The sequence below is a fragment of the Entelurus aequoreus genome, linkage group LG03, assembly GCF_033978785.1.
Source record: "Entelurus aequoreus isolate RoL-2023_Sb linkage group LG03, RoL_Eaeq_v1.1, whole genome shotgun sequence".
NCBI classification, from domain to species: Eukaryota; Metazoa; Chordata; class Actinopteri; order Syngnathiformes; family Syngnathidae; genus Entelurus; species Entelurus aequoreus.
The window spans coordinates 76,618,789-76,645,299 of record NC_084733.1 but is presented as its reverse complement, the minus strand read 5'-3'; the positions used below and the strand labels follow the sequence as shown (position 1 = coordinate 76,645,299).

The 26,511-nt window shown below is 39.6% G+C and overlaps 1 protein-coding gene across 1 annotated transcript in view; it reads right to left on the bottom strand.

Annotated features, from left to right (window-relative positions):
• Positions 1–1,981: 1,981 nt before the first annotated feature.
• Positions 1,982–26,511, bottom strand: part of LOC133646881 (E3 ubiquitin-protein ligase pellino homolog 2-like) — a 38,313-nt gene continuing 13,783 nt past the window's right edge. The window contains exons 2-6 of the mRNA XM_062042763.1: positions 24,980–25,109; positions 11,671–11,772; positions 10,723–10,920; positions 9,139–9,327; positions 1,982–3,096 (exon numbers count right to left, since the gene is read on the bottom strand). Of these exons, the coding sequence (XP_061898747.1) occupies positions 2,518–3,096; positions 9,139–9,327; positions 10,723–10,920; positions 11,671–11,772; positions 24,980–25,109 (1,198 nt within the window). The 3' untranslated portion in view covers positions 1,982–2,517. The remainder of the gene's footprint in view (positions 3,097–9,138; positions 9,328–10,722; positions 10,921–11,670; positions 11,773–24,979; positions 25,110–26,511) is intronic.

Here is a 26,511-nt window from a genome sequence, read left to right as displayed (position 1 = left end):
TGTGGTAACTCTGATTTAAGTGGCCTGAGATTTGTTCCCTAAATTTTGACAGAAATTGTAATAATAATCATCTGATCATGCAGCAGGATATTCAAAGCATTCTTAATGATTATGTGGCCCTCAATAAAACCGGTTTGACACCCCTGCATTCTTTTCAAAAAGAGAAACCACTTCTAAATATGTAATTTGTCATGCTTTGACGCTGCAAACTGTTTTGGGCCTTAATTTTGCAGGACTGTAAAATAATTGATGCACCCTGAGAGTCGTGAGTGTTAAGCAGCCTAAAAGAGGCTAATTGGGCTCACTGCTATCATGCACAGCAGCATCACTGAAGCACATGAACCTTGATTCTTCATCTGGGAAGAAGTGCTGCACTATATTTGCATTACAGTGCCTCAAGGCAGGGGAGCATGCTGGAAATTAGCATGCTGTCACCTTCTGGCTGTCATTCAGAATGTTTTAACGTGCAACCTCAACTCACAAAACGTTAATTAAGAAGTCAGGCATTAATCTGCTCCTCTAAACTGACACATTGAGGATTTAAATCCGTCATTGTGTGCCCTTCCAACCAGGATGGTCATCACATGTCCACAATATCGACATGAAAATGTGTACCTGTCTCAAGCAGCATGCAAATTATAATTTAGCAAACTCAGCTCTCCTCTCATATTTAAATACAAACACATATTTGCTTTTTAGCTGTTTTTTTTTTGGTTGCTGCAGGCCAACCTCCCCCATAGTTGAGGAAGCAGTGCCCCCTTGTGGCACAAGCTGGCAATACACGCCACTAAAGGCCACACCATCCAATCCTTTATGGTGACTCTTCAGATGTGCCCGATAGGAGCTAAAAAGAGCAGATACAACATGGAATGTGACTAATCAAGAAAATGCTGCCTCTTATCTCCGAGCTGCTGTGATAGTACATTCCTTTTTGGCGGTGCGGATAGACACACACACAAGAGGAAAATGATGAACCACACATGCAAGCCTGTCTGTTGTAATGTGCACAGCCCTGATCAGGCCTCAATAAAGCAGAAAGAGGCTACCTTCAAAAAAATAGTTTATTTTTCTTTGCATCGGGAGGAGTATCAGTGCGTCCTATGGCTTGTGTACACACTTCCTGCAGGGGGGGGGGGGGGTCTTGAAGGGGCGGACCCCACCCATGTTTACCAAGGAGGAATGTTTGAAGCAGCTGCTACAGGAGGAGACGCTCTCCTTAAAGAAGGTGTGAGTGAGGAATGCTACTGCTGTTTATGACTCTGCACCGCCACTCGACTTTGAAACATTGTGCCACTCGTGCTTTCTAACTTTTCAAAGTTTCTTTCAGGACAGGAAGAACATTTTGAGGTGGATTTGCCCCTCAGCAATCCACCCTTCTGGAACCTAAATGGAAGTATTGTTTGTGAAGGAAGGCAGAATATTCTCCAGCCGGCTGCCAATGTTTTCTACACATGGACACAGTCTGTTAGGCGAACATCACACAAACAACACACACGTTTGTCCCCGTTCTTTCCCCCACTTTCACTCCATCCGGCGAGTTTTGTTTTTGACTCATCCGCGTCGCACAAAAGAACAAATTTGGCATCATGTGAGATAATATCATTATTCCCCCCGTGCATGCTACTGGGATCCAAAGCTGTCAACGTCACGCCAGAGCAGCGGTTCGGGTTGAGGGATTGTTTACCACTTTTGAGACGTGGTGAGCGGGCGCGGGGAAAATAGCTCCTCCTTATATTTGGTATAATCTCTGCACGCTGCTGAGGCGATACCCACGTTTCTTGGCTGGAGCGCCGCCAATGCGGGACGAAGCCAACAACAGTGCAGACGGGGGGGTGGGTACAGTAGACAAGACAAGTATGTCTTATCTGTTCCATCAATAGGCTGTAATCCGGTACAATCATTGGCTGAGATATCATAAGGGAGGTGAACTGAAACAGGCGGTCCAGCACACGCGCGCACAATCACAACATTCCTGCACACATTATTTATGCAGGAAAATATATTAACATTTGCATTAGAAAACAGTGCGAGGTGTAGTAAAATAGCTCTTCTGTTGATACAAATATGATCCTTGTGGGCTGTCGTATGCAAATCTACCTCTCCTCTTGCCGTCAACTACATATCGGTATAATATGTTCTCACGGCTTCATGGGATTAGAGGCACTGAATTCTGTGTATCCCACGCCAATAAATGAAAGCCACCTCCACAGGGTTAGAAGATGCTGTTTGGGGGTTAAAGGAGAAAATAAGGAGCATCAGGGCCTCCGAGCAAACAGTCCAGCTGTCTGGCTCTTGAAAACCTCACCTCCACTTGCGCAAGTTTAAAAAGAGTAAAAAGAGTCAAATCCAACAGGCCTTTCTTCTTTGAAGCGGTTGCTTGGCAGGACAGCTGGAACAGTGGATGGTTCTGGAAGGGAAGGGCTTCACATGTCCAATCCAAAAACCACCTGAGCTTTCCACAAGAGGGGAATGACGGTCCATTTCACAGCATGTTGTGGTTGAAGTGGCCCCAGGAGCTCAGTCCACCGGGCCTTGGAAGATGAGCTTGGAGCAGCCCTGAGCCAGGCTGAGCTGGGTGGCGCAGAAGGGGCAAGCGGCGTGGAAGGCGTGGGTGCCGTGGGGCAGCGGGATCTCCGACCAGTACTTCACGGACTTCTCCGAGCACACGTGTCCGCACGGCACGAAGGCGTGCGTGGGGGCGCCCGTGTCCACGTAGAAGGCGGGCTCGCAGCCCAGCCAGAGCGGCACGTAGGGGCCCACCATCCTGCACATGGGGCACTCTCGCCGGGTGTTGGCCTCCTGCTCGGACCGATGACCCCAGTTGTGGTAACCGTGCACGTGGCCGCACGCCAAGTACACCCACGGCTGCTTGTCCTCCAGGCAGGAGAGGGCGCGGCTGCGTTGGATGCTGGGGAAGGCGAGGGTGTTGAGACCTACAGGGCATTGGGGCCGCGCCGCGTTGATTTCCTGTCGAAGGGCCTCCAGGTGCTTTTGGGTGGGGGTGTGAAAAAGGCCTTCAGCCGTGCGCCACAGCAAAGTTGCGCCGCACAAGTCCACCAGCGAGCCGTCCTGGAGGACATTACTCTCAATCTCCACCTGAAGAGGAACAGCGCACTATTACTAACGATATGATCATAATCTACATTTCCTCACATAGTGGGCAATGACAAGGAACTACTCAACTGCAGAGAGTACCAGGCAGCTATTTCATTTTATTTGTAGACATTCATTCTTAAGACACTAAAAAAAAGTAAACATTTAAAATTAGATCAGTTTACTGCAAACTACTAAGTTTTTACTGCAACTCTTTATTTTATATATTATAGGATTTTGTCACCCACTAAAAGGAAGATTTCTGCCTTTTTTATTTTTCTTACTATTTATTTCTATTTCTATTTGTTATTTAATGTATCACTTGTGTTTACCCTACCGGCATATTCTCTTAAAACTCCACCATAAACACCAGCTTTACAGATGCCATGTGTACTGTACAGGTAAGTAATGGCGTTTACTAGGGACGCTCGATTGATTGAAGTGCAGATGCTGCCTGATCGGCTAGGAGGAAAATCAACAGCAACTCGGCTTTCAACAGCAAAGTGGTGCACTCCAATTTGGCTCAATTGCTTTAACACACAATTAATTAACAATCAATTTGTAATGATCAGTGAATGTATTATGTAATTATTATTCCCATCCCTAATGTTCACCCTGGCATGGTTGATATCGGCTTTAGCAGACGCCATTAGTCACTAGGATGTCAGATTTATATTGTCTATTCAAGTGTACAATCCAATTTGTTGGGACATGGTGTACTTGTCCAAAATTCCAAATTAAATTGAGAATGTCTCCCAAATTCCAACTCCATTCTGTGAATTTGAATTGAGTTTGGAAACAGGAAGTAGAATTCACGTTCGAATTGGAAGTAAATGTAGAATTCCATGAAATTCCAATTGATCATTTCGGTGTATTTCAGAATCCCCACATTTCACAACCATTTCAAACCGTTCCTAAATCAAAATGCTCAACTCATTCAGGACATTTAGCATGCTATGTACCTGTGCTGCTAGGTGTTTTAGCAAATTGTTTTGGTATACACTAAAAGTCATGGATATTGTTACTTGGTGCTTGTCAGCATCCTAAAAGGGGAACTGCACTTTTTTTTGGAAGTTTGCCCATTATTCACAACCCCTATGTAAGACAAGCACACACAATTTTTTTTCTTTATTAAATCTAACTAGTAAAAACATGCGAGGAAAAAGCCTGCTCTATTCTGCCTATAATGCGCTTAAAAACATCCAAACACCTCCATCAAGGTTTTATATCCATGATGTAAGTATATATTTAATGTAGTACCGGGCACATTCATAACATGTAAAGAGTACATATTTTGCTCATTTTAAGCATACGGCAGTGCATTCATTCAAAAAACACACCACAACATTCGCTTTTGTCTACTGTCATTAGGATGCTGACTGATAGGATGTTGATATATTCCCGTTTAGATCAAGAATGACTCATGATCCTCGCAAAAAAACAAGAAGGGGGGGAACGAAGCATCTTTTTGGTTCTTTTACGACATTTCGGATCTAAGTTAGCTGTCAAAGTGTACCAACTTCTTAGTTTATGTCCACATCATTTCACTATCAAGGTGAGAGGCATGATTTATAATCTAGAATTAACTTCCACAAGCTCCAGGCGAGAAAGCACCTCACCAGCTTATGATGTCAATACAGTTACCTCTCTGATCAATACGCCGCTAAATGTAGGTCCTTAACGTTAAGATATTATAATAACAATATCACTAATACTTAGGTAATATTTAGTCCATGAAATGTAAATGGAGTATTGTTGGCACTTTTCGGATGGTTATTTTTGGGTTTTATGGTCAGAAAAGACGCAATGAAGACATGCTCCATTGTAAGCTGACTTTTATTTACAAATTAGAATGCATAAAAAAAGTGTTCTTGTCTCTCATAAGGGTTGTATATTATAAGCAAAGTTCCCAAAAAGTGCAGTTCACCTCTGTTATGGAACGGTCATGGATATCATTACTTCGTGCCATCTTGCTAACATGATAACTGTTAGCATATAAGTCAGTTTTGTAGGTATAAAAATCATGGATATTATAACTTGCCGCGCCATCACGCTGGCATTGTAACTGTTAGCATTTTAGACAAAAGTATAAAACCAGGGCTGCTAACACTCACGCAATTGGCGTAAGCATAAGGTTTTAAGAATGCCCTTTGAAGTAAGTGCCGGATCAGCAGAAGGGCAGAAGAGGACCCTTGTTTTACTTTTTAAGGAGAAACTGCACTTTTTTTGGAATTTTGTCTATCGTTCAATCATTATGAAACACAATGTATGTTTCAGTGCATTCTTAATAGTAAATAATGTTATATCAACTAAAGCCCACACTTAAACTTTCCACGTGCAAGATTGAATCTATTGTAACCTATTTTTATGGGCTTTCCTCTTTGTGATGTTAAATTCCTAGTATACGCTGTTATACAGTATATGCCTTGCGCTCTTATTTTGAAGGCGCTAATAGCAGAAGTAATGACACGGAGTGGAGCGGAGGTTTTTGAAAGAAGGTAAATAAAGTGGTCCTCGTGTAAACTGGAGCCTTTGGTTTATTATTTTGTAGTTTCATACAGTATAGGCGACATTTATAAACCCTCGGTTACACTATTTAAAAAAGTTATTTAATAAGAAGCCAAAAAGTGCAAAAACAATAATGTTCGTGTTGGAGGAGTTGTGAATGACCGCAGGGCCACAACATTAGGTACACCTGCAGACTGCCGCACGGATTTCATACTTCATTCATTCACAACTCCTCCAACACGAACATTATTGTTTTTGCACTTTTTGGCTTCTTATTAAATAACTTTTTTAAATAGATTCAATCTTGCACGTGGAAACTTTAAGTGTGGGCTTTAGTTGATAACACTCCCATCAGGGGGTGCATTAATCCAGCACAACAGCGGCGCATGGACTTTATTTATAAGTAAAGGTAAGACCATAATAACGTTTTTTTTTTATTAAATGTGCTTTTTGTGTGCTACAGTTTGTATGTGTAAAGTTAAAGTTAAGTTAAAGTACCAATGATTGTCACACACACACTAGGTGTGGTGAAATTTGTCCTCTGCATTTGACCCATCCCCTTGTTCTCCCCCTGGGAGGTGAGGGGAGCAGTGGGCAGCAGCGGCGCCATGCCCGGGAATAATTTTTGGTGATTTAACCCCCAATTCCAACCCTTGATGCTATGAGTGCCAAGCAGGGAAGAATGCTGGTATGAGCTTTTAAACATAACCCGTTAACTGCTGCCAATCAAATGGTGAATAAGATACTCTTTAGGGTTCATATGTTTGTAAATCTGACTGTGATGAAGTCAGTGCCTCACCAGCCATGAACCTCACCGCACCTCATCCGGAATAAAGGACCTCTTATTGGCTCCGCTGTGAGCAGACTTTTATTTACGAGTTAGAAAGCATTAAAAAAAAATACATCCGTCATCATGTCTTTCATAATGATTCTGAACTATCGGCAACATTTTTAAAAGAGTGCAGTTCCCCACAAGAAAATGGATAAGGTGCAGTATCTGTATATAAAAGATCATGCAACATTTTGCACCTTTTTCTTATCACTACTGTTGCTATATTTATCAATGATGCCTCATTATCTTATATACACAGGACAAGACTGAGCTTTCAGACTCAAATTCACAGCATCTAAAACCAAGAAACCAGTCAGGAGGTGCAGTATCAGCACATAATGGATTATGCCTTATCTCATTATGTAATAATGTTTTCTAAACAAATTTGTGGCACCACCCACTTCTAACAAAAAAAGAGGGAAATGATCAGTTTCAAAGAAATTTCCTACAATTTTTTTTTTTAACCTCACAGTTTCATTTCTAGATGAGTAGCAGCGTGTGACAAATGCTCCTTCTTGATTCTCAGACGACAGACAGAAAGCATAACTGACCGAAAAGTAACTGTTGTAATGTCTCTCCTGAAGGGATGTTGCAAAGATTGATAGACAGGAATATGCCTGTGTTGTGATCCTATAATGTTTGAATGATGCTAGTTTATTTGAGCTACGCTGGATCACAGGACTTTCTCCCTCCATTCTTTGCATAGGATTGTCACTAATTATTGTAAGTCATCTGGAAATTCCAGGACTAACAATACAAGCTTTGAAAAAAGCAAGAGTTGGTTGCGCAAATCAAAGAGGGGCCATAGATACACCGTTATTGCAGATTGTTCCAATGACACAGGTATTTCTAAGCTAAATTACTGACTGTTTTTGTCATCCTCAATGACTTCTGGCATACTTAAACATAGAACATCTATGCCTATTAAAAAAAGTGGGGTGCAAAGTTGTCTTGTATGCGGACATTGCAGGACGCGAGAAGATGATTCTGACATTCATGCTGAAAGCACCTCAACAGAATAAACATGCACAAGATGAGCAATGCTTTGTCCTGTCATGTTCCTTGTTTTGCCTGGGTGTACTGTAAAGGCTTACAGTATGGTGGCCGACAGAGGCAAACGCGCAGACACCTCCACAACACACACAAACCCCGTAAACATATGCAATACAGGGAAAAGTAAGATGAAACCGTAAGGTAGCTGTGGAGGGCCAAACGGGACAAAATTAAATAAATTAATCTTTAAGCAATGTGTCAATCAATTATAATTTAATTAAATACAGACATGTGTTATTAAATGTGCCATTAATTTTAAAGTAAAACGATAAATAATTTATTAATTTTTCATGATTGAATTATGTTATGATTTAATTAATTATTGATTCAATTTTTTGATTGTTTTAAATAATTGACACAATTAAGTACTTATTTTTAAATATATTTAATTTTGTCCCAGTTGACCCTACTTACTTATTAGCATGCTACTTGGAAGTAAGCCCTAAAATGGCACCCAGGTCGGAGTGGAATATTCAAATACATAAGCAGGCTTTCCAGATGAAAGTTTGCGGAGTGAAACGGTACATTTTCTGTATTTAGTTAATTTTTTTTTAACTAGCTATCTTATTAATGAGTTGTGTTTCCCCCATATTGCATGTGTTTTGGGGGGTTTGTGTGCGTTTTAAATTTGACAAAATACAGAGGTCAAAAATTGGTGGTCAACGAGGAGATGTGTGTATCCCAGCACAATATAAACAATATTACCTTGAGCAACACAATGAATTTTCGCCACCTCATCGCAGTGTTGGCCCTGCGATATGGTGGCGACTTGTCCAGGGTAAACAATAAAAAAATATATATATATACGTATATAGAGAACATAACCTCGGCGTCCTCAATGGTATAGTTAAGACCATGGTTGCAGGTGTTTTTGGAATTTGTGTGTGTTTTGGAAATTGCTGTGTTTGTCCCCGTCGGCCACTGTACTACAGAGTAACTCCTTCTTTTAATACCAGGACCCCATTTTTTAATGGGACACAAACAAAAACTATTGGTACGTTTGAATAGAATGACACATAAAATAATATAAACATATAGGATGTGTGGTGGTACCGACGACTATGCCAATAATACATTTCCACCGCATGCTATGAAGTTTCATTCCTAAGTTTTCTCACAAATTGGCAGCCCTGATACAACTAAAAATCATCGATATTGTTCCCAAGCGCTATTTTCTTAGAATGGGATCTATTAGCATATTACGTTTTGGAATGATAGCATAGGTATAAAACTAAGTCCTAAATATTGTTACTTTCAAATTATGGAGTATGGTGGGGAAATACTTCATTTTCTAGAATGCTTTACTTTATCCAAGTGTTCAAAATGGAGGGGATTTGTGTTTAATTTTAAAGTATTACAAGTATTGAGGCCAAAACTTTTGTTAAACATGACAACGTCTTCCTGTTACTTGGCTATAAGGAATTTATTTGATTTTGTAATTAATTTCATTTCCTATGTTTCCAATTCAACATCCTGCGAGGTGGAGTCAATTCAATTGAAATTCCAACTTGGAATTTTGCACAAACCTTGTTGTCCATCAGGGCGGAAAATACTATTTAAGTAAAAACACTATATTGATGAGGTTTGAGACTATCCCTTAGAGTGCTTTAAAGAATCACTAAGCTCAGTGTCAATGTGTAGCAGCCACTAACCAGTTTGCCTGGAGTCTGTGCAGAGCGTGTCTCTCTCAGGGTGTAAACATCCCCACACACTGAAATCTCTCGCCATACGCCGGGCTTGGATTCCTCTGTGAAGCCACCTTTGGGGTGCATCACCAGCACACCATTGGTAGTCAGGCCATCCATGTGACCATCAGGGTTCTTCCATTTTGCAGCTTTTTCCTGGGAGCAAGGAGGAAGCATAGCCCATGTAAACTGGAGCTGCACGATTTTGAAAAAAAATTAAACTAAACGTAATTGTGCTTTTTCTGTCCAAAATTGTAATTAAGATTCGATTTGAGATTTTTATAATTTTATACATAAAATTGCATTAGAACTGCAAAAATAAAGAGTGAAGGAAGATGTTACTTCTGGACTGTCATTCAACATTCTTGTTTCAAGATGCCACACACTAGAACAAAATGCAATAACTTACTTTAAAAAATATTTGACTTCATGTAGACAGACTCCGAGCTTTTGTCTACATCTCTTAAACTGAAGAAATAACCGACAAAAACTATACAGTGTTTATAGTGTAATTATAATACATATTAATAATGCAAGCAACCATTTAAAAGGGTATAATTTTTCCCATTACTGTAGGATTTTTCACCACTGTACTGTAATTGAAAGGTAAATATATTTGTTATCCTAAATAATTAAACAAACAAACAAAAAAAATGGACTCTCATTTCTGTAAGCAAAAATGTTAAAGTGCATTGTCTTCCAGTTTGAAAAACTAGGTCGGACGTTGTCTTTTTGATTGTTGCATCACGTGATCACGGCATTCTCGCTCGTTCGTCCGTGTTGATGGGCTCATTTTGCCCATCTGATTTGAAGCTGAAATATTACCACAACAGGACATTTGGCTTTTTAATCATATTTTCTCCTCACTTGCAATCGCAAGTAAAGAGGCTGTCTGTCTGTGCTTCCTATGTGTGTAATGCTGGTGGTCTCGCTCTGCGCCCACAGAGACAAAGACTGTTGATGACTGAAAAAAGGGCTCACTGCGTTCAGGTAATTTTACTGTTAAATAAACACACTCAGGTGCTTATAACGATGCAGACTCTTTCCCCTGTTTGAAGCAAGAGGCGAACAAATGCCAGCCTCAACAGTTCTGTATGCCAAACATGTCTGTCACTCAAATGCTGGTGACGGCAAAGAAAAAAATTGCGGTCACGTTATCACACTAATTAAAACCTCAATGTCGATTCGATGACGATTAATCGTGCGGCCCTAATGCGAACTATTGTACTGGCTTTATCTATGAAATCAAGCATTGTATTTGCACTTTACTACTTCAAATACATTTGATTGATTAGATTCAATTTTCCAGTTGAATTTAATGAATATAGTATGTATTTTCAGCTGTAAAAGTCATTGTAAAAGGCAAAATATGGAGTTTTCAGTGTATACAATCCATCTGTTTTTGCATGACTTATTGTTTTGAATTGCACACAGTTCATACAGGAAGATTATTAAGGTTATAAAAAATCTTACTAAATTTTCATTAGCGCAAATTCATTGGCAAGTACACACTACATATTTATCTTTGAGAGTACTCTAACAAGTAATTACCCCAAGGAAAATATTCTTGGAAGAGTCAAACCCGGCTGCGTAGATACGAGCCGTATAAGGAGGGTTGCGCTCACAGACGACCCGACAGGCAAAACGTGAGATGGTGCTCTGTGTGATGGGAGTCTCCTCGCCCTCTTGGCCTCCCGCTATGGTGTCTGTCACCACAAAGTCGATGGGACTCTCCGTGGAACGGCCAATCTATTTGAAACAAGCACAAAAAAAAAAAACACAAGACATGGAAGAATTAACTAATCTAATGTAGTAGTTATATATGTATGTTGAACTTTTCACCCAATTTGGGGGATTTTGTGACATTTTATTGGACACATATTCATGCTGCTGTGTGGTGAGCAAAAAGGGCGGACATGCACTTTTTTCATAGCATTTATGCAGCAGCATAAGTATAAGGGCATACCGGTTGTATTTTCTGTAATCATACATTCATAAACTGAATATTTCGAGAGAAAAATATGGCAAATTAGCAATGGAAAATTACGCCCATTTTTCATTTGTTCTTTTTTATATTCAACGCTTTCCTGGAACACATGCTGTGTTATTGTTTATTTGACTATGTGTTTTATTAAACACATACAATAAACATGGATGGTCATCATTCGGTCAATGTAGATTAAAAATGGGTTGTGGATTCATTGTGGGGGCAGTTAACAGCTGTCAAAAAGTATTCAATATATATTAAAATATTTTATTTTGAAATGAAAATATTTGTCTTCCAACTTAGTGCACACACAATACAAATACGTAAGTGCTATTCTAATTATCTGGTCTTGATAATCCATTTGACTATTTCCGTAATTCATTGATACATGCATTTTTGTGTTCCTCATCATTCCCTCAATGTGCTCTGAAATGCACATGTAATTTTGTTTAAAACACTGTCAAAGACTATTTAAAAAACTGCAAAAATCTTACAGAAATGTTTTTTTTTACCTGAAACATGTCCGTGTCTTTATCATAGCTGTACTCCACCACCACTGTGTGGTTCCGAGACAGCGTGTATGAGATGCTGTGTTGGCCTTTAGAGTTCACGGCCTAAAACATAAAACATAAAAAAACAACTTACCACCAAAAAAGTTACTGCATCTAACAGCAAGGTTGTGCATTCATTGTAAAGTTAGGAAACAAGCTTCAATGTTTATGTGCTTAAGGTTTGCAAACAATAACTTCTTACACAATCATAGCGTTGTTTCAGGCGTCAAGTTACGACTGAAGGGAACAACAAACCCAACGATACATTGCTGCACTTCTTGGCGTCTAGTTCTCTTCATGACAAAAGGTCTGGAGCAGAAGTATGTGGAGGAAGAGGCGAGAAATGTGTGCAAGGTAACACTGCAACAACAGGGACAATAAACCGCCCACTGGCGTCAGTTAGCACTAGCTCGGCAACCCTCAGCACTGCCTCTGTGCAGCTTGGATGCACTCGGCTCCCACTGACATGTTACCACATGCAACTATCATCCTGCTCTAATCTGCAAATCCTCCCCCTCACCCCAAACAACCAACCCCCTCTTTATCATGTGCAGGAGCAGAAGAGGGAGAAAGTGGGTCAACGTGCCACCACTTTCGAGTTGTAACAACTGTCATCGCACGTGGGCTTCCCTCACAAACAAATGGTGTTCCACCTGTTCAACGGCAAATAAAATGCTTGCAAGAGATATTTTTTATCCGTCAAAATATTCATGCACAGAAATTAGTGCAAAGATTCAAAACTAAGACTACAGGTGAAGAATGGAATAGGAGGCTGGCATCATGGGAGCTCTTTGTTGTGACTTCATCACACGTTTACATGGACTTTCATTTGTAAATTGGTCTCTTTCATTTTCACACGTGTCGTTGAAGTCCTTGATTACATCCATCCATTTTCTACCGCTTGTCCCTTTTGAGCAGACCTTGGCATTCTACGGCCCGCGGGCCAGATCCGGCCCTTTGTGCGTCCCTGTCCGGCCCACGTGAGGCCAAGCATAAATTACAAAATAAATTTAAAGAAGTATCTATGTCGAGTGTGCAATACAACGGTGCTGCTTTTGTTTTGAAAAGCGTTATTTGTATTACTTCCGTGTGGACGTATGCTCGTGCGCGATTGTGAGTGAATGTGAACAGCAGCAATCACAAATTACAAAATAAATTTAAAAAAACATCTATGTCGTGCGTGCAATACAACAGTGCTGCTTTTATTTTGAAAAGTGTTATTTATGGGCGTATGTCCGTGTGTAACCTGTGAGTGAAGGTGCACAGCGACAAGTGATGCACGGTTACCCCCGAGATGCTAAAAAGAGAAAAGTTGATGACGAATGCCGTGTTTTCAACAAGACATGGACTGCAAAGTATTTCTTTACAGAAATTAAAGGTAAAGCCGTGTGCTTAATTTGTGGTACACAGGTTGCTGTGTTTAAAGAATATAATTTGAATCGCCACTGAACGACGAAGCACGAGGAAAAATACCGGAATCTGTCTGATGAAGCATGTGCAAGGGAAGCTGATGCGTTGATGGTAAAACTGCAAACCCAACAAGGACTTTTTGCCAAATTTCACACCCCCAGAGATGCAGCTGTCAGGACAAGTTTCGTCATTTCTCACAAAATCGCCAGAAAAAGTAAGGCGTTTTCTGACGGAGAGTTTATTAAGGAGTGCTTATTGGACTCTGTTGCGCTGATATGCCCAGAGAAGAGGGGCACATTTGAGAATGTGTCACTCTCCCGACGCACTGTAACGAGGCGGGTTGAGACCATCGCTGGAAACTCTGAGCTTCAGCTGCAGAACAGAACGGCCGACTTTGACTGTTTTTCGCTGGCTTTGGATGAGAGCAGCAATGTACGTGACACCGCCCAGCTGCTCATCTTCTTACGTGGGATAACTGCAGACTTTCAAATCACGGAGGAGCTGGCAGCCATGCAGTCAATTAAAGAGATAACCACAGGTAATGACTTGTTCACATAGGTAAATGTGTGTTTGGACATGTTAGGACTGAAATGGGACAAGCTGGCAGGTGTGACAACAGATGGTTGTCCAAATCTGACGGGGAAAAATGTTGGACTTTTAAAGAGGATGCAGCATAAACTGACAGAAATTTACATTTTTGCATTGTATTATACATCAGGAAGTGTTGTGTAAGACAGTGTTAAAAATAAAACCATCAAAAGCAATCTGCTTTTGTATAAAGTTAAGTTAAATGAAATTATTATTATTATTATTATTATTATTAATCTTACGGTATATCAAAAATAATTTGAGCAACATTTTATTGAAATATAGTCAGTGTGGCCCTCCAGCAGTGCTCGGGTTGCTCATGCGGCCCCCGGTAAAAATTAATTTCCCACCCCTGCTTTTGAGGCACGCTCTCTAATTCGACCTTTGGCCAAAGACTGCGAGCCTTCCATACACTAGGGGGCGACAAACCTCGAGGGTCTTACGGATAACATACAGTAACTTTCCACATCCATCCATCCATCCATTTTGTACTTGTCCCTTTTGGAATTGCGGGGGGTGCTGGAGCCTATCTCAGCTGCATTCGGGCGGAAGGTGGGGTACACCCTGTAAAATTGTTGGTAATATTTTATTGTTGGTAATATTAAATTGTTGGTAATATTTTATTGTGTGTTTAAATTACGTCTGCCTTGCTTTGGACGTTAAAAAAGCCTCCATTTATATTCTGTCCTTTCGAATAATCAGTTAGTGAGTGGAACTAATAAAAAAGGATAAACTCCGGCCTGCAGTGAGTGCCGGGAACTTTAAGTACTGCACGGTTTCTGGAATAGAGCGCACATGAGAGCGGCGGTGTGTGGATGTTTTGTTATGTTTGGTGGCAAACAGCAGATACTTTTTATTTTCTTTCAATTAAAATGATGATGTGCATATTTTAGAAAACAAAAAAATTGAGGTTATGGCATGCAGAAAACTTTATTTATATAAATATTTTTTCCTGAAATGCGCAATGGGGCTATAAAGTTTGGTTCATACAATTATTCAGTCAATTAAAACAAACATATTGATAAATTACTCATTAAAATAATTGAAAGCTGAAGCCCTAATATGGACATTCCATTCTTATGTCCCTATATAAAGTATGAATAACTGTGTTGACTGAGGATATTTTTCTCCCTCACTGAAATACATTTATTGAGAGACATAATACTTCACGGCTACGTTCACACCGCAGGGTATGATGCCCATTTTGGAATTTTTGTTAAACCCGATCTGTTTACTGTAGTCGTTCACATTGCCAAAAAAAAAGATTAAAATATGCGACTTCATTGTATGTCTAAATAAAACGGAATGCGTCATTAAACTGAAGCATATTCACACAAAACGTGACGTGGTGTTTACGATAGTAAACACTAGGGCTGCGACCTTTGGGTGTCCCACAATTCGATTCAATATCGATTCTTGGGGTCACGATTCGATTATAAATCAATTTTTTTGATTCAACGCGATTCTCGATTCAAAAACAATATTTTTCCGATTCAAAACAATTCTCTATTCATTCAATACATAGGATTTCAGCAGGATCTACCCCAGTCTGCTGACATGCAAGCAGAGTAGTAGATTTTTGTAAAAAGCTTTTATAATTGTAAAGGACAATGTTTTATCAACTGATTGCAATAATGTAAATTTGTTTTAACTATTAAATGAACCAAAAGTATGACTTATTTTATCTTTGTGAAAATATTGGACACAGTGTGCTGTCAAGCTTATGAGATGCGATGCAAGTGTAAGCCACTATTGTTCTTTTTTTTTATAAATGTCTAATGATAATGTCAATGAGGTATTTTTAATCACTGCTATGTTGAAATTGTTACTAATATTGATACTGTTGTTGATAATATTCATTTTTGTTTCACTATTTTTGGATTGTTCTGTGTCATATTTGTGTCTCCTCTCAATTGCTCCGTTTATTGCTATTCTGAGTGTTGCTGGGTCGGGTTTGGTTTTGGAATTGGATTGCATTATTATGGTATTGTTGTGTATTGTTTTGTTGGATTGATTAATAAAAAAAATAATAATAAAAAATTCGATTTTTGAAAAATGAGAATCGATACTGTACAACGTGAGAATGGCGATTTGAATTCGAATCGATTTTTTCCCACACCCCTAGTAAACACCGCCCCAATTCATGTTGGTGTCAGTCGTGTCCCATTTGTGAGAATTTCAAGGGATTTTTGCAACTGGAGTAAACATTTTTTATGTCACGTAGGAGATTAAGGAAGAGGGCAAGAATGTTAGCTATAATAGTTTCTGTGGCAGCGAAACAATTGTTTGTACGAGGGAGCGTGTGGGTGAGGAGGCAGAGCAGTGGGACATTGACCTAAGTATATTTTAATCACTTCTAAAACAATCTTTTCACCACTGACCGCTTTCTGCTTCTTTGCCCACCATTTAATTTTGCGCTGGTCTGTTTTGGCGAAAAATTGTGATATCGGTCACCTTAAGACAGTGCTTCTCAATTATTTTCTGTTATGCCGCCCCCCCTTACTACCCACTATAAATAGTATTTGTCTATAAAATTGTTAAAAGTACACCTCTGCAGAACATTGTATCCTTAACATTAAAGAAAACAGTAAAACATAGATCACCTTACAACAAATAATGTTAATAGTCTGTAACTGAAAAGATTTAAAGCTCAATTTGGTTTAAATTTGCCTGAAATTAAAAAAATATTCCTTTTTTAAACTTTAAACTTTGACCTACCGGGTACTTGAACAATTTGATACTTAAAAATGTAATTAACTCAAACAATGATACATTCAAACTGATCAGCAAAATTAACTTAGAAGCACAATATATAAAACACTTCAACTTACAAAACAATATTTAATTTAAAAAATTAGTCCTGATTTTATTTTTATTCAAAATGAGGTCGGGATTAATGACTACAATGAGCACGTTTTGTAGTGCACAGCTTTTCCAAGCCGGCTTTGAAGCATGATACTGATAAAGCATGTTCCCTGGGGTCACACACGCCCCGCCAACCCCGGCAGCACACCCCCAGGGCTTCTCGCCCTACTATTTCAAAATAACGATGTATTGGTCAGATGAATGTGACCTGATCATTCCGATACATTTCTGATTTATATTCATTCACATATGAAAGAAGCCTGGGTCTGATTGAGCGTACGGTTTGCATTGATGTGAAAAAATCAGATACTGTACATGTCACATACAGGCAAAACAAATTGGAACTGACCTGTGGTGTTAACATAACCTTTATGCTTTCTACCGCTGTTATAGTTGTTTTTGAATAATCACAAACAAAAAACTCACATTATTCTGTTTTGAAATTTAAGTAATATATTGTATGAATGGACATACTGTATATCAGGGGTCGGGAACCTTTTTGGCTGAGAGAGCCATGAAAGCCAAATATTTTAAAATGTACTTCCGTAAGAGCCGTATAAAAAATGTTAACACTGAATACAACTAAATGTGTGCATTTTTAAGTAAAACCAACATTTTTAGAGTCTAATAAGTTTCTTATTATTTTTAATAACAGTGTTATTCTGAAGCTAACCAATAATAAATAAAATACTTCTTATCATTAATGAGACTTCTGGTGCTGCATGGTTTTGCTGATGGCTTTGTAGTCTGGTTGATATGTGGTTATTTTTAACACTGTGATTATCAGCGGAATTATTCATTACTTATCGTGTTAAGCAATGTCAGGTAAGATATATCTGAGAGCCAGATGCAGTCATCAAAAGAGCCACATCTGGCTCTAGAGCCATAGGTTCCCTACCCCTGCTGTATATAGTCTATTGTTTACACACTATTAGCAATAATTACCATAACTTCTCAAACATTCAAATGTAGAGGTGGGGGTAATAATTTTAGATGCATCGCAATTCGGACATGGACAAATATAGAATCCATTAGTACATTTTAATAATTGATAATCAATTTTTTTATTGTAAATAAAGTAATGCAGACAGTTCTAATATTTGGCTGACTGCAGCTAGCCACCTCAATGAGAGTTCCTTTATTATTAGGCACTTATTAGGGGTGTGGGAAAAAATCGATTCGAATTCGAATTGCAATTCTCACGTTGTGCGATTCAGAATCAATTCTCATTTTTAAGAAATTTTTTTTTTTTTTTTTTGATTTTTAAGAAAAAAGTAACATTTTTTATTAATTAATCAATCCAACAAAACAATACACAGCAATACCATAACAATGCAATCCAATTCCAAAACCAAACCCGACCCAGCAACACTCAGAACTGCAATAAACAGAGCAATTGAGAGGAGACACAAACACGACACAGAACAAACCAAAAGTAGTGAAACAAAAATGATTATCAACAACAGTATCAATATTAGTTACAATTTCAACATAGCAGTGATTAAAAATCCCTCATTAACATTATCATTAGACATTTATAAAAAAAAAAAAGAAAAAAAAAGAACAATAGTGTCACAGTGGCTTACACTTGCATCGCATCTCATAAGCTTGACAACACACTGTGTCCCATATTTTCACAAAGATAAAATAAGTCATATTTTTGGTTCATTTAACAGTTAAAACAAATTTACATTATTGCAATCAGTTGATAAAACATTGTCCTTTACAATTATAAAAGCTTTTTACAAAAATCTACTACTCTGCTTGCATGTCTGCAGACTGGGATAGATCCTGCTGAAATCCTATGTATTGAATGAATAGAGAATCATCTTGAATCGGGAAAAAAATCGTTTTTGAATCGAGAATTGTGTTGAATTGAAAAAAAATCGATTTTGAATCGAATCGTGACCCCAAGAATCGATATTGAATCGAATCGTGGGACACCCAAAGATTCACAGCCCTAGCACTTATGGTACAGTTTTGCACACATTTTCTTAAATATAATACATGTGGGAATGTATTTAAAGGTTTCTTACTCCAAATGAGTTGTTTTTTGCTAAAGGTGCAAGTGATAAATGCTTGTTTAGTGAAACAAAAAGTAAAACTGCATAATTATACATAAATTAAAGATGCATCAATAGTCAATTTTTAATTGAATCGTAGCTCCTGAATCATAATCGAATTATGAGGTGCCCAAAGATTCCCACCTCTATTCAAATATCATAAAATTGTTCCTCTGCTTTATTTTGAAAAACACACATCCAAATCGCCTCTCTGCATAAGCGCTACAACTGTTCGGACACCTGATCGACCCTAAAATGGAGTTGGCACTCGGCATAAAGCCAAGACAGAAAGTTCAAGAGAAAGGTATTTCAAGTTAATTAATGCATTTCTTGTTCAAGTCCATGAACCCTAATTTCGACATTACTACCAACAGTAAAGTAACTGGAATCTAAATTGTAAATCTATGAATGTGACTGTGAATGATTGTCTATATTTGCCCTGTGATTGGACCTGCTAATTTTCACTAGCCTGTCAATGAGCTGGTCCGGTTTACATTAGCATTAAGCTAGCAGCATTAGAGCCAGCCTTCCTCCTGTATAACTATATTGCTTTTTTCAGTTTATTCCAAACTGTATAATTCATTTAATGTGATTCCTACATGTAAGTGCACTTCATGCGTAAATTGATGTACATTCCTTTGTGTACCGGTACTTAGTTTTTCAGTGACTTCATTGTGGAGAATATGAATAAACCACTTAAAGTATTTTTCCCCCATCTATAATTCAAATAACTCTTTACATATTTGGCAAACTAAATTTCAACAATAAGGGGGGCAACGTATGGTGTAGCCAGTGTTTCATTTCACAATAAGCAGCATCAATTGAAAAATAGCGTAAAACAATATAAGAAAAATATACGTTAACATTAACACATGTTTTTTTTAAATATACAGTTTTGGCCAAAAGTTTGGACACACCTTCTCATTCAATGCATTTTCTTTATTTTCATGACTATTTACATTGTAGATTGTCACTGAAGGCATCAAAACTATGAATGAACACATGTGGAGTTATGTGCTTAACAAAAAAAGGTGAAATAACTGGAAACATGTTTAATATTCTAGTTTCTTCAAAATAGCCACCCTTTGCTCTGATTACTGTTTTGCACATTATTGGCATTCTCTCGATGAGCTTCAAGAGGTAGTCACCTGAAAGGGTTTTCACTTCACAGGTGTCATAGTTTTGATGCCTTCAGTGACAATCTACAATGTAAATAGTCATGAAAATAAAGAAAACGCATTGAAATGAGAAGGTGTGCCCAATCTTTTGGCCTGTACTGTATGTAAAACATTTGTTTGGCCTTTTTAAAGAAAATATATGCATAATTGCTATATAAATTATTCATGACATATTAAATATGACATGTTGAACACATCCCCACCACACCCCTAGCCCCGCCCCCACCGTCACATATATATTGGCAATATGGGGAAAACCATGATTGTTATTTATTTTCCAAGTTCCAAGATGGCTGCGCTTCAGAGCAGCGGCTTCGTGCGAGCGCTCCTGGAAGTGAGGACAAAAATACCCCTCAATTCAGTCAATTTCATGGCTGGCTCACAGCGTGTTCACTCCGTGATCACTTACGACCGACTTACAATTCTGGATGTGGAGAGATCGGGCCATTTTGGGCTGATAGATGCGTGTACGATGGACCTGCTCGCTAGCTTGGGAATTCTTCGCGAGCTACATCCAGCAGTGGCCTTTGAAGCAGCGGCGTCGACTACCAGCGGAGACGGTCAGCGAAAGAGACGTAAGCGGTGCGCTCGGAAGCAGAAGCGGGGGTGTCGGGCGGGGCTAACAACAAAGCTAAATGCTTTGTTGTTAGCGGGGCTAACGAAAAAGCTAAATGCTAATCCACAAAGAAGCGCTAATAAGGAGTCTGTTAAGCTAGAACTAGCCAGCGCCAGGCTGGATAATCCCTGCACACATAGCAATTCTTCTAGAATAATATACAACTCACATAATGTTTTTTCTGCGTCAGAGGTGGACATGCATTTTACTGAGGTGGCAAACAATCTAAAAATTCCTGTCATATCAATTCCTAGATATGGTCGAAATTATTTAAAGTGCACTATGCATAATAAACGTAACATTATTAATATTGCTACTACGGATACTTTCAACAAAAACTCCTCAAAACAGCCCACTACCTATAATATGGGCTTTTTAAACATAAGGTCATTGTCTTCCAAAACGTTATTAGTTAATGAAGTCATCAGAGACAACAATCTTGATGTCGTTGGTTTAGCCGAGACCTGGCTCAAACCAGACGAATTTTTTGCGCTGGGTGAGGCGTCTCCTCCTGGCTATGCGGGAACGCATATTGCCCGCCCCATTAAAAGGGGTGGGGGTGTTGCACTAATATACAACAAAAACGTTAGCCTTACCTCGGACCTAAATAATAAATATAACTCGTTTGAGGTGCTCACTATGAGGTTTGTCACACCGCTGCCTCTCCACCTGGCTGTCATCTACCGCCCCCCTGGGCCCTATTCGGACTTTATCAATGAATTTTCAGAGTTCGTTGCTGATCTAGTGACGCACGCCGACAATATAATCATAATGGGAGACTTTAACATCCATATGAATACCCCATCGGACCCTCCATGCGTGGCGCTCCAGACTATAATTGATAGCTGTGGTCTTACACAAATAATAAATGAACCCACGCATCGCAACGGTAATACGATAGATCTAGTGCTTGTCAGGGGTGTCACCACCTCTAAAGTTACGATACTCCCGTACACTAAAGTAATGTCCGATCATTACCTTATAAAATTCGAAGTTCGGACTCATTGTCAACAAACTAATAATAATAATAATAACTACTATAGCAGCCGCAACATTAATACTGCCACAACGACGACTCTTACTGACCTACTGCCTTCAGTAATGGCACCTTTCCCAAATTATGTGGGCTCTATTGATAACCTCACTAACAACTTTAACGACGCCCTGCGCGACACCATTGATATTGTAGCACCGCTAAAGCTAAAAAGGGCCCCTAAAAGGCGTACCCCATGGTTTACAGAAGAAACTAAAGCCCAGAAATTATCATGTAGAAAGCTGGAACGCAAATGGCGTGCGACTAAACTTGAGGTTTTCCATCAAGCATGGAGTGATAGTTTAATAACTTATAAACGCATGCTTACCTCAGCTAAAGCTAAATATTACTCAAATCTCATCCACCTCAACAAAAATGATCCTAAATTTTTGTTTAGTACAGTAGCATCGCTAACCCAACAAGGGACTCCTCCCAGTAGCTCCACCCACTCAGCAGATGACTTTATGAATTTCTTTAATAAGAAAATTGAACTCATCAGAAAAGAGATTAAAGACAATGCATCCCAGCCACAACTGGGTTCTATTAACACAAATATGACTGTATATACGACGGACATTGCCCTCCAAAATAGTTTCTCTCTCTTTGATGAAATAACATTGGAGGAATTGTTAAAATGTGTAAATGGGACAAAACAAACAACATGTTTACTTGACCCAATTCCTGGGAAACTTATCAAGGAGCTTTTTGTTTTATTAGGTCCATCAGTGTTAAATATTATAAACCTATCACTTTCCTCTGGTACTGTTCCTCTAGCATTCAAAAAAGCGGTTATTCATCCTCTACTCAAAAGACCTAACCTCGATCCTGACCTCATGGTGAACTACCGGCCGGTGTCCCACCTACCGTTTATCTCGAAAATTCTCGAAAAAATTGTCGCACAGCAGCTAAATGAACACTTAGTGACTAACAATCTCTGTGAACCTTTTCAATCCGGTTTCAGGGCAAATCACTCTACGGAGACAGCCCTCGCAAAAATGACTAATGATCTATTGCTGACGATGGATTCTGATGCTTCATCTATGTTGCTGCTTCTTGATCTTAGCGCCGCTTTCGATACTGTTGATCATAATATTTTATTAGAGCGTATCAAAACGCGTATTGGGATGTCAGACTTAGCCTTGTCTTGGTTTAACTCTTATCTTACTGACAGGATGCAGTGTGTCTCCCATAACAATGTGACCTCGGACTATGTTAAGGTAACGTGCGGAGTTCCCCAGGGTTCAGTTCTTGGCCCTGCACTCTTTAGTATTTACATGCTGCCGCTAGGTGACATTATACGCAAATACGGTGTTAGCTTTCACTGCTATGCTGATGACACCCAACTCTACATGCCCCTAAAGCTGACCAACACGCCGGATTGTAGTCAGCTGGAGGCGTGTCTTAATGAAATTAAACAATGGATGTCCGCTAACTTTTTGCAACTCAACGCTAAGAAAACGGAAATGCTGATTATCGGTCCTGCTCAACACCAACATCTATTTAATAATACCACCTTAACATTTGACAACCAAACAATTAAACAAGGCGACTCGGTAAAGAATCTGGGTATTATCTTCGACCCAACTCTCTCGTTTGAGTCACACATTAAGAGTGTTACTATAACGGCCTTCTTTCATCTCCGTAATATCGCTAAAATTCGTTCCATTTTGTCCACAAGCGATGCTGAGATCATTATCCATGCGTTCGTTACATCTCGTCTCGATTACTGTAACGTATTATTTTCGGGCCTCCCTATGTCTAGCATTAAAAGATTACAGATGGTACAAAATGCGGCTGCTAGACTTTTGACAAAAACAAGAAAGTTTGATCATATTACGCCTATACTGGCTCACTTGCACTGGCTTCCTGTGCACCTAAGATGCGACTTTAAGGTTTTACTACTTACGTATAAAATACTACACGGTCAAGCTCCTGCCTATCTTGCTGATTGTATTGTACCATATGTCCCGGCAAGAAATCTGCGTTCAAAGAACTCCGGCTTATTAGTGATTCCCAGAGCCCAAAAAAAGTCTGCGGGCTATAGAGCGTTTTCTATTCGGGCTCCAATACTATGGAATGCCCTCCCGGTAAAAGTTAGAGATGCTACCTCAGTAGAAGCATTTAAGTCTCATCTTAAAACTCATTTGTATACTCTAGCCTTTAAATAGACTCCCTTTTTAGACCAGTTGATCTGCCGTTTCTTTTCTTTTCTTTTCTACTCTGCTCCGGGGTGGACCGCTAGCCTGTCCATCAGATGGGGACATCTCTACGCTGCTGACCCGTCTCCACTCGGGATGGTTCCCGCTGGCCCCACCATGGACTGGACTTTCGCTGATGTGTTGGACTTTCACAATATTATATCAGACCCACTCGACACCGAGGATGTCGTTGTGGCTTGTACAGCCCTTTGAGACACTAGTGATTTAGGGCTATATAAATAAACATTGATTGATTGATTGATTGATTTTAGGTTATGTATTTTTCAACTTGCATCCTTGCGGGTATAAACAGCCCTCATCTTCTTTGCTTGTGAATTTAGTTATATTAGTAAGCGCTGCACCGTGGTCTTCCACAGAGACTGGCTCATGCGTAGGAAGCCTGCTCCTATGATAGGTCGATCGAAGTGTTGACGTGCAAAAGGGAACAGGTTTTCAGATGCACAATACAGGTATGTTAAAACAAATTTTTTTAAAGTGAGAAACAAACTAATTCAAAGGTGTTTACACATGTTTTTAAAAGCGAGTCTCAAGCCAAATTATGCAATAGTTTTACTTATTTAAATGTACCGAGAGTGGGCTAGGAGACTTCTGTGGAAAAGTAAATAAGGCTCACTTCTCTCAGCTTCTTTCTGCTCCTCTCTAATAAGGCTTCCCTTAAAATAAAGTTTAACATGCTACTTATTTCTTTTGGGCTATTTTGGACCCTTGTGTAGGGCTTGGAGTCGAAGGTCAGCCAACTGTGACAACTTCCTGCCCAGCTCACCCTCATGGTTCTGAGTTCGGCTGGTAGCAGCGTGTGTGGCAGGGACGCAAAAGAGGAGGTGGCGTTAAGGTGAATGTTAACATTTTTCTTACTGTTCAAAAAAAGACAATGAGAGAAGCAACTAGCAGAACAAAACCGTAAGAGTCGAGTTCCACATGGTGAGAGTAACATGAGCCTGTGGGCTTTTGGCCAGGGAGCTTAACTACCAACAAGCTAAAATATTGGCCTCCATGAGGTGCAAAGGTAAGCAATTCCTCTGTTGTTTTTAGCAGTGCTGTTCAGAGACCAAAGGCAGGAATGCAGGAGACCCAACATGTTCTACTGGACCAGGCAGTTTCTGGCAGCCTCTTAGGAGAAAATATAAGCTATGAGGCCTGGCAAAGAACGAGTGTTAGGCTACTGGAAATGTCAACATCGAGGTCTGCAAACAATATGAAAGCCACAATACACATTCTATACTAGTCAGTGAGCAAAAGTGCATACACATGGGACTACTTAAGGACTTAAACCAAAGCAGATCTCACTGGTGTCTCACCTTGCTGTCTTGGGGTGTGTTGAGGATGTGCACTGTGCTTGGCTTAACACCGTTGGCTTTGGTCCTCTTGTATAGCGCAAATCTGCTTTTCCGTCTACCGCGATCTCCATTGGGCAGAGAGCCATTGTACCTGTCATTGATGGGGGTCAAGGAAAGGACAGCACATTCACGTTAAACAAATTGTAATTAAACAGTTTTGGAGTAGCATTAGGATCTGTCAAAAAGGAATAACAGGCATAATTCTTGTAATCATATAACAAGTAAACCGAGAGAATTAGAAACGTTCGCTGTGTTCGAAAAGAAGCTTTGCCAAGCTTCGGAAATCTAGCACACCCTATTTGCAAAAACTAAGCATTACCTTGGAAGCGCTTCCTTATTACATAATTCACTTTGTGATTTGCTTTAGCGTGCTCGGCGTGAAGTGTAGCTGTTTAATGTGTGTCCTGCTTCCAGGAGCAGCTTTTGGGATGCCTGTCAGGTTTGACTGAAATAACTGGAGTACACTCCCTTGTAGCTGTTCTTATTAAGCCGCTAACACAAGCAGCATTTTTGGAAGCCTTGTTTGCTCCGATAGACCTGATCCCACCCAGGTGCACACCAACGGTCATCCGCAATCCACCAACTGATTCATACAGCTGGGACACCCCATGCTTTACTCCCATCCAACACACACCCTCTGTCACACATGACCAGAATGACATCTTGACATAAAAACAAAGGCATCACATTGACAAACTCACATGGTGGTACTAATTATGGGATTAAACTGTGAATATGTATAGTTAAACATGAGTGAAGCTTTAGCAGCAAGGAACTCCTACTGACTTCCACCTGTCCCGCATGTCCCCACACGGCTGACCAGCAATGGAAACACATGGTCCTAATCAACCTACAGAGCAAAGCTGGGTTGTAGGAGAAGCCACCCACAGAGAGCTATGGAGGTAATGGATGAAACTATGGACAACACTAAAAAGCTATAATTTCATTTCATGTACAGAGAGACTGCAAGAGATCTAAAAAAGTATGTCTTGTGACTTGTGCCCTATGAAAATGCACCTAAGCAGCTTTTGGGGTCAATGTTGATGATGTGCATTTACAAGAAAAAGGGATAAAAAGGTCATCGAAAAATATTTGTTTATTTAAACTATTTTCCCTAAAATATTTATTGAAGCCATAAAGTGTGTTTATCCAATTACACAAACAAATTAATCGATAGATTATTTGATTACTAAAATAATCGATAGCTACAGCCCTACTAGACGTCACAAAAACTAACACACATACTAACTATAAACTATCCCGTTGCTGTGCCTGCAGTATTACGCTACATCAGGGGTCGCCAACCCGTCGATTGCGATTGACCAGTCGATCTTTGGGACCCTACCGTTTGATCGCGAAAATATTAGGAAAAAAATATATTAAATTTGACATCAATGACACCTCCACCCGGAGAATCACCAACAGACCCCCCAACAGGCACGCCTTTTGACCCCTGAACACGCCCGCACGCCTCTGCCTCTCTCTCTTCAGTC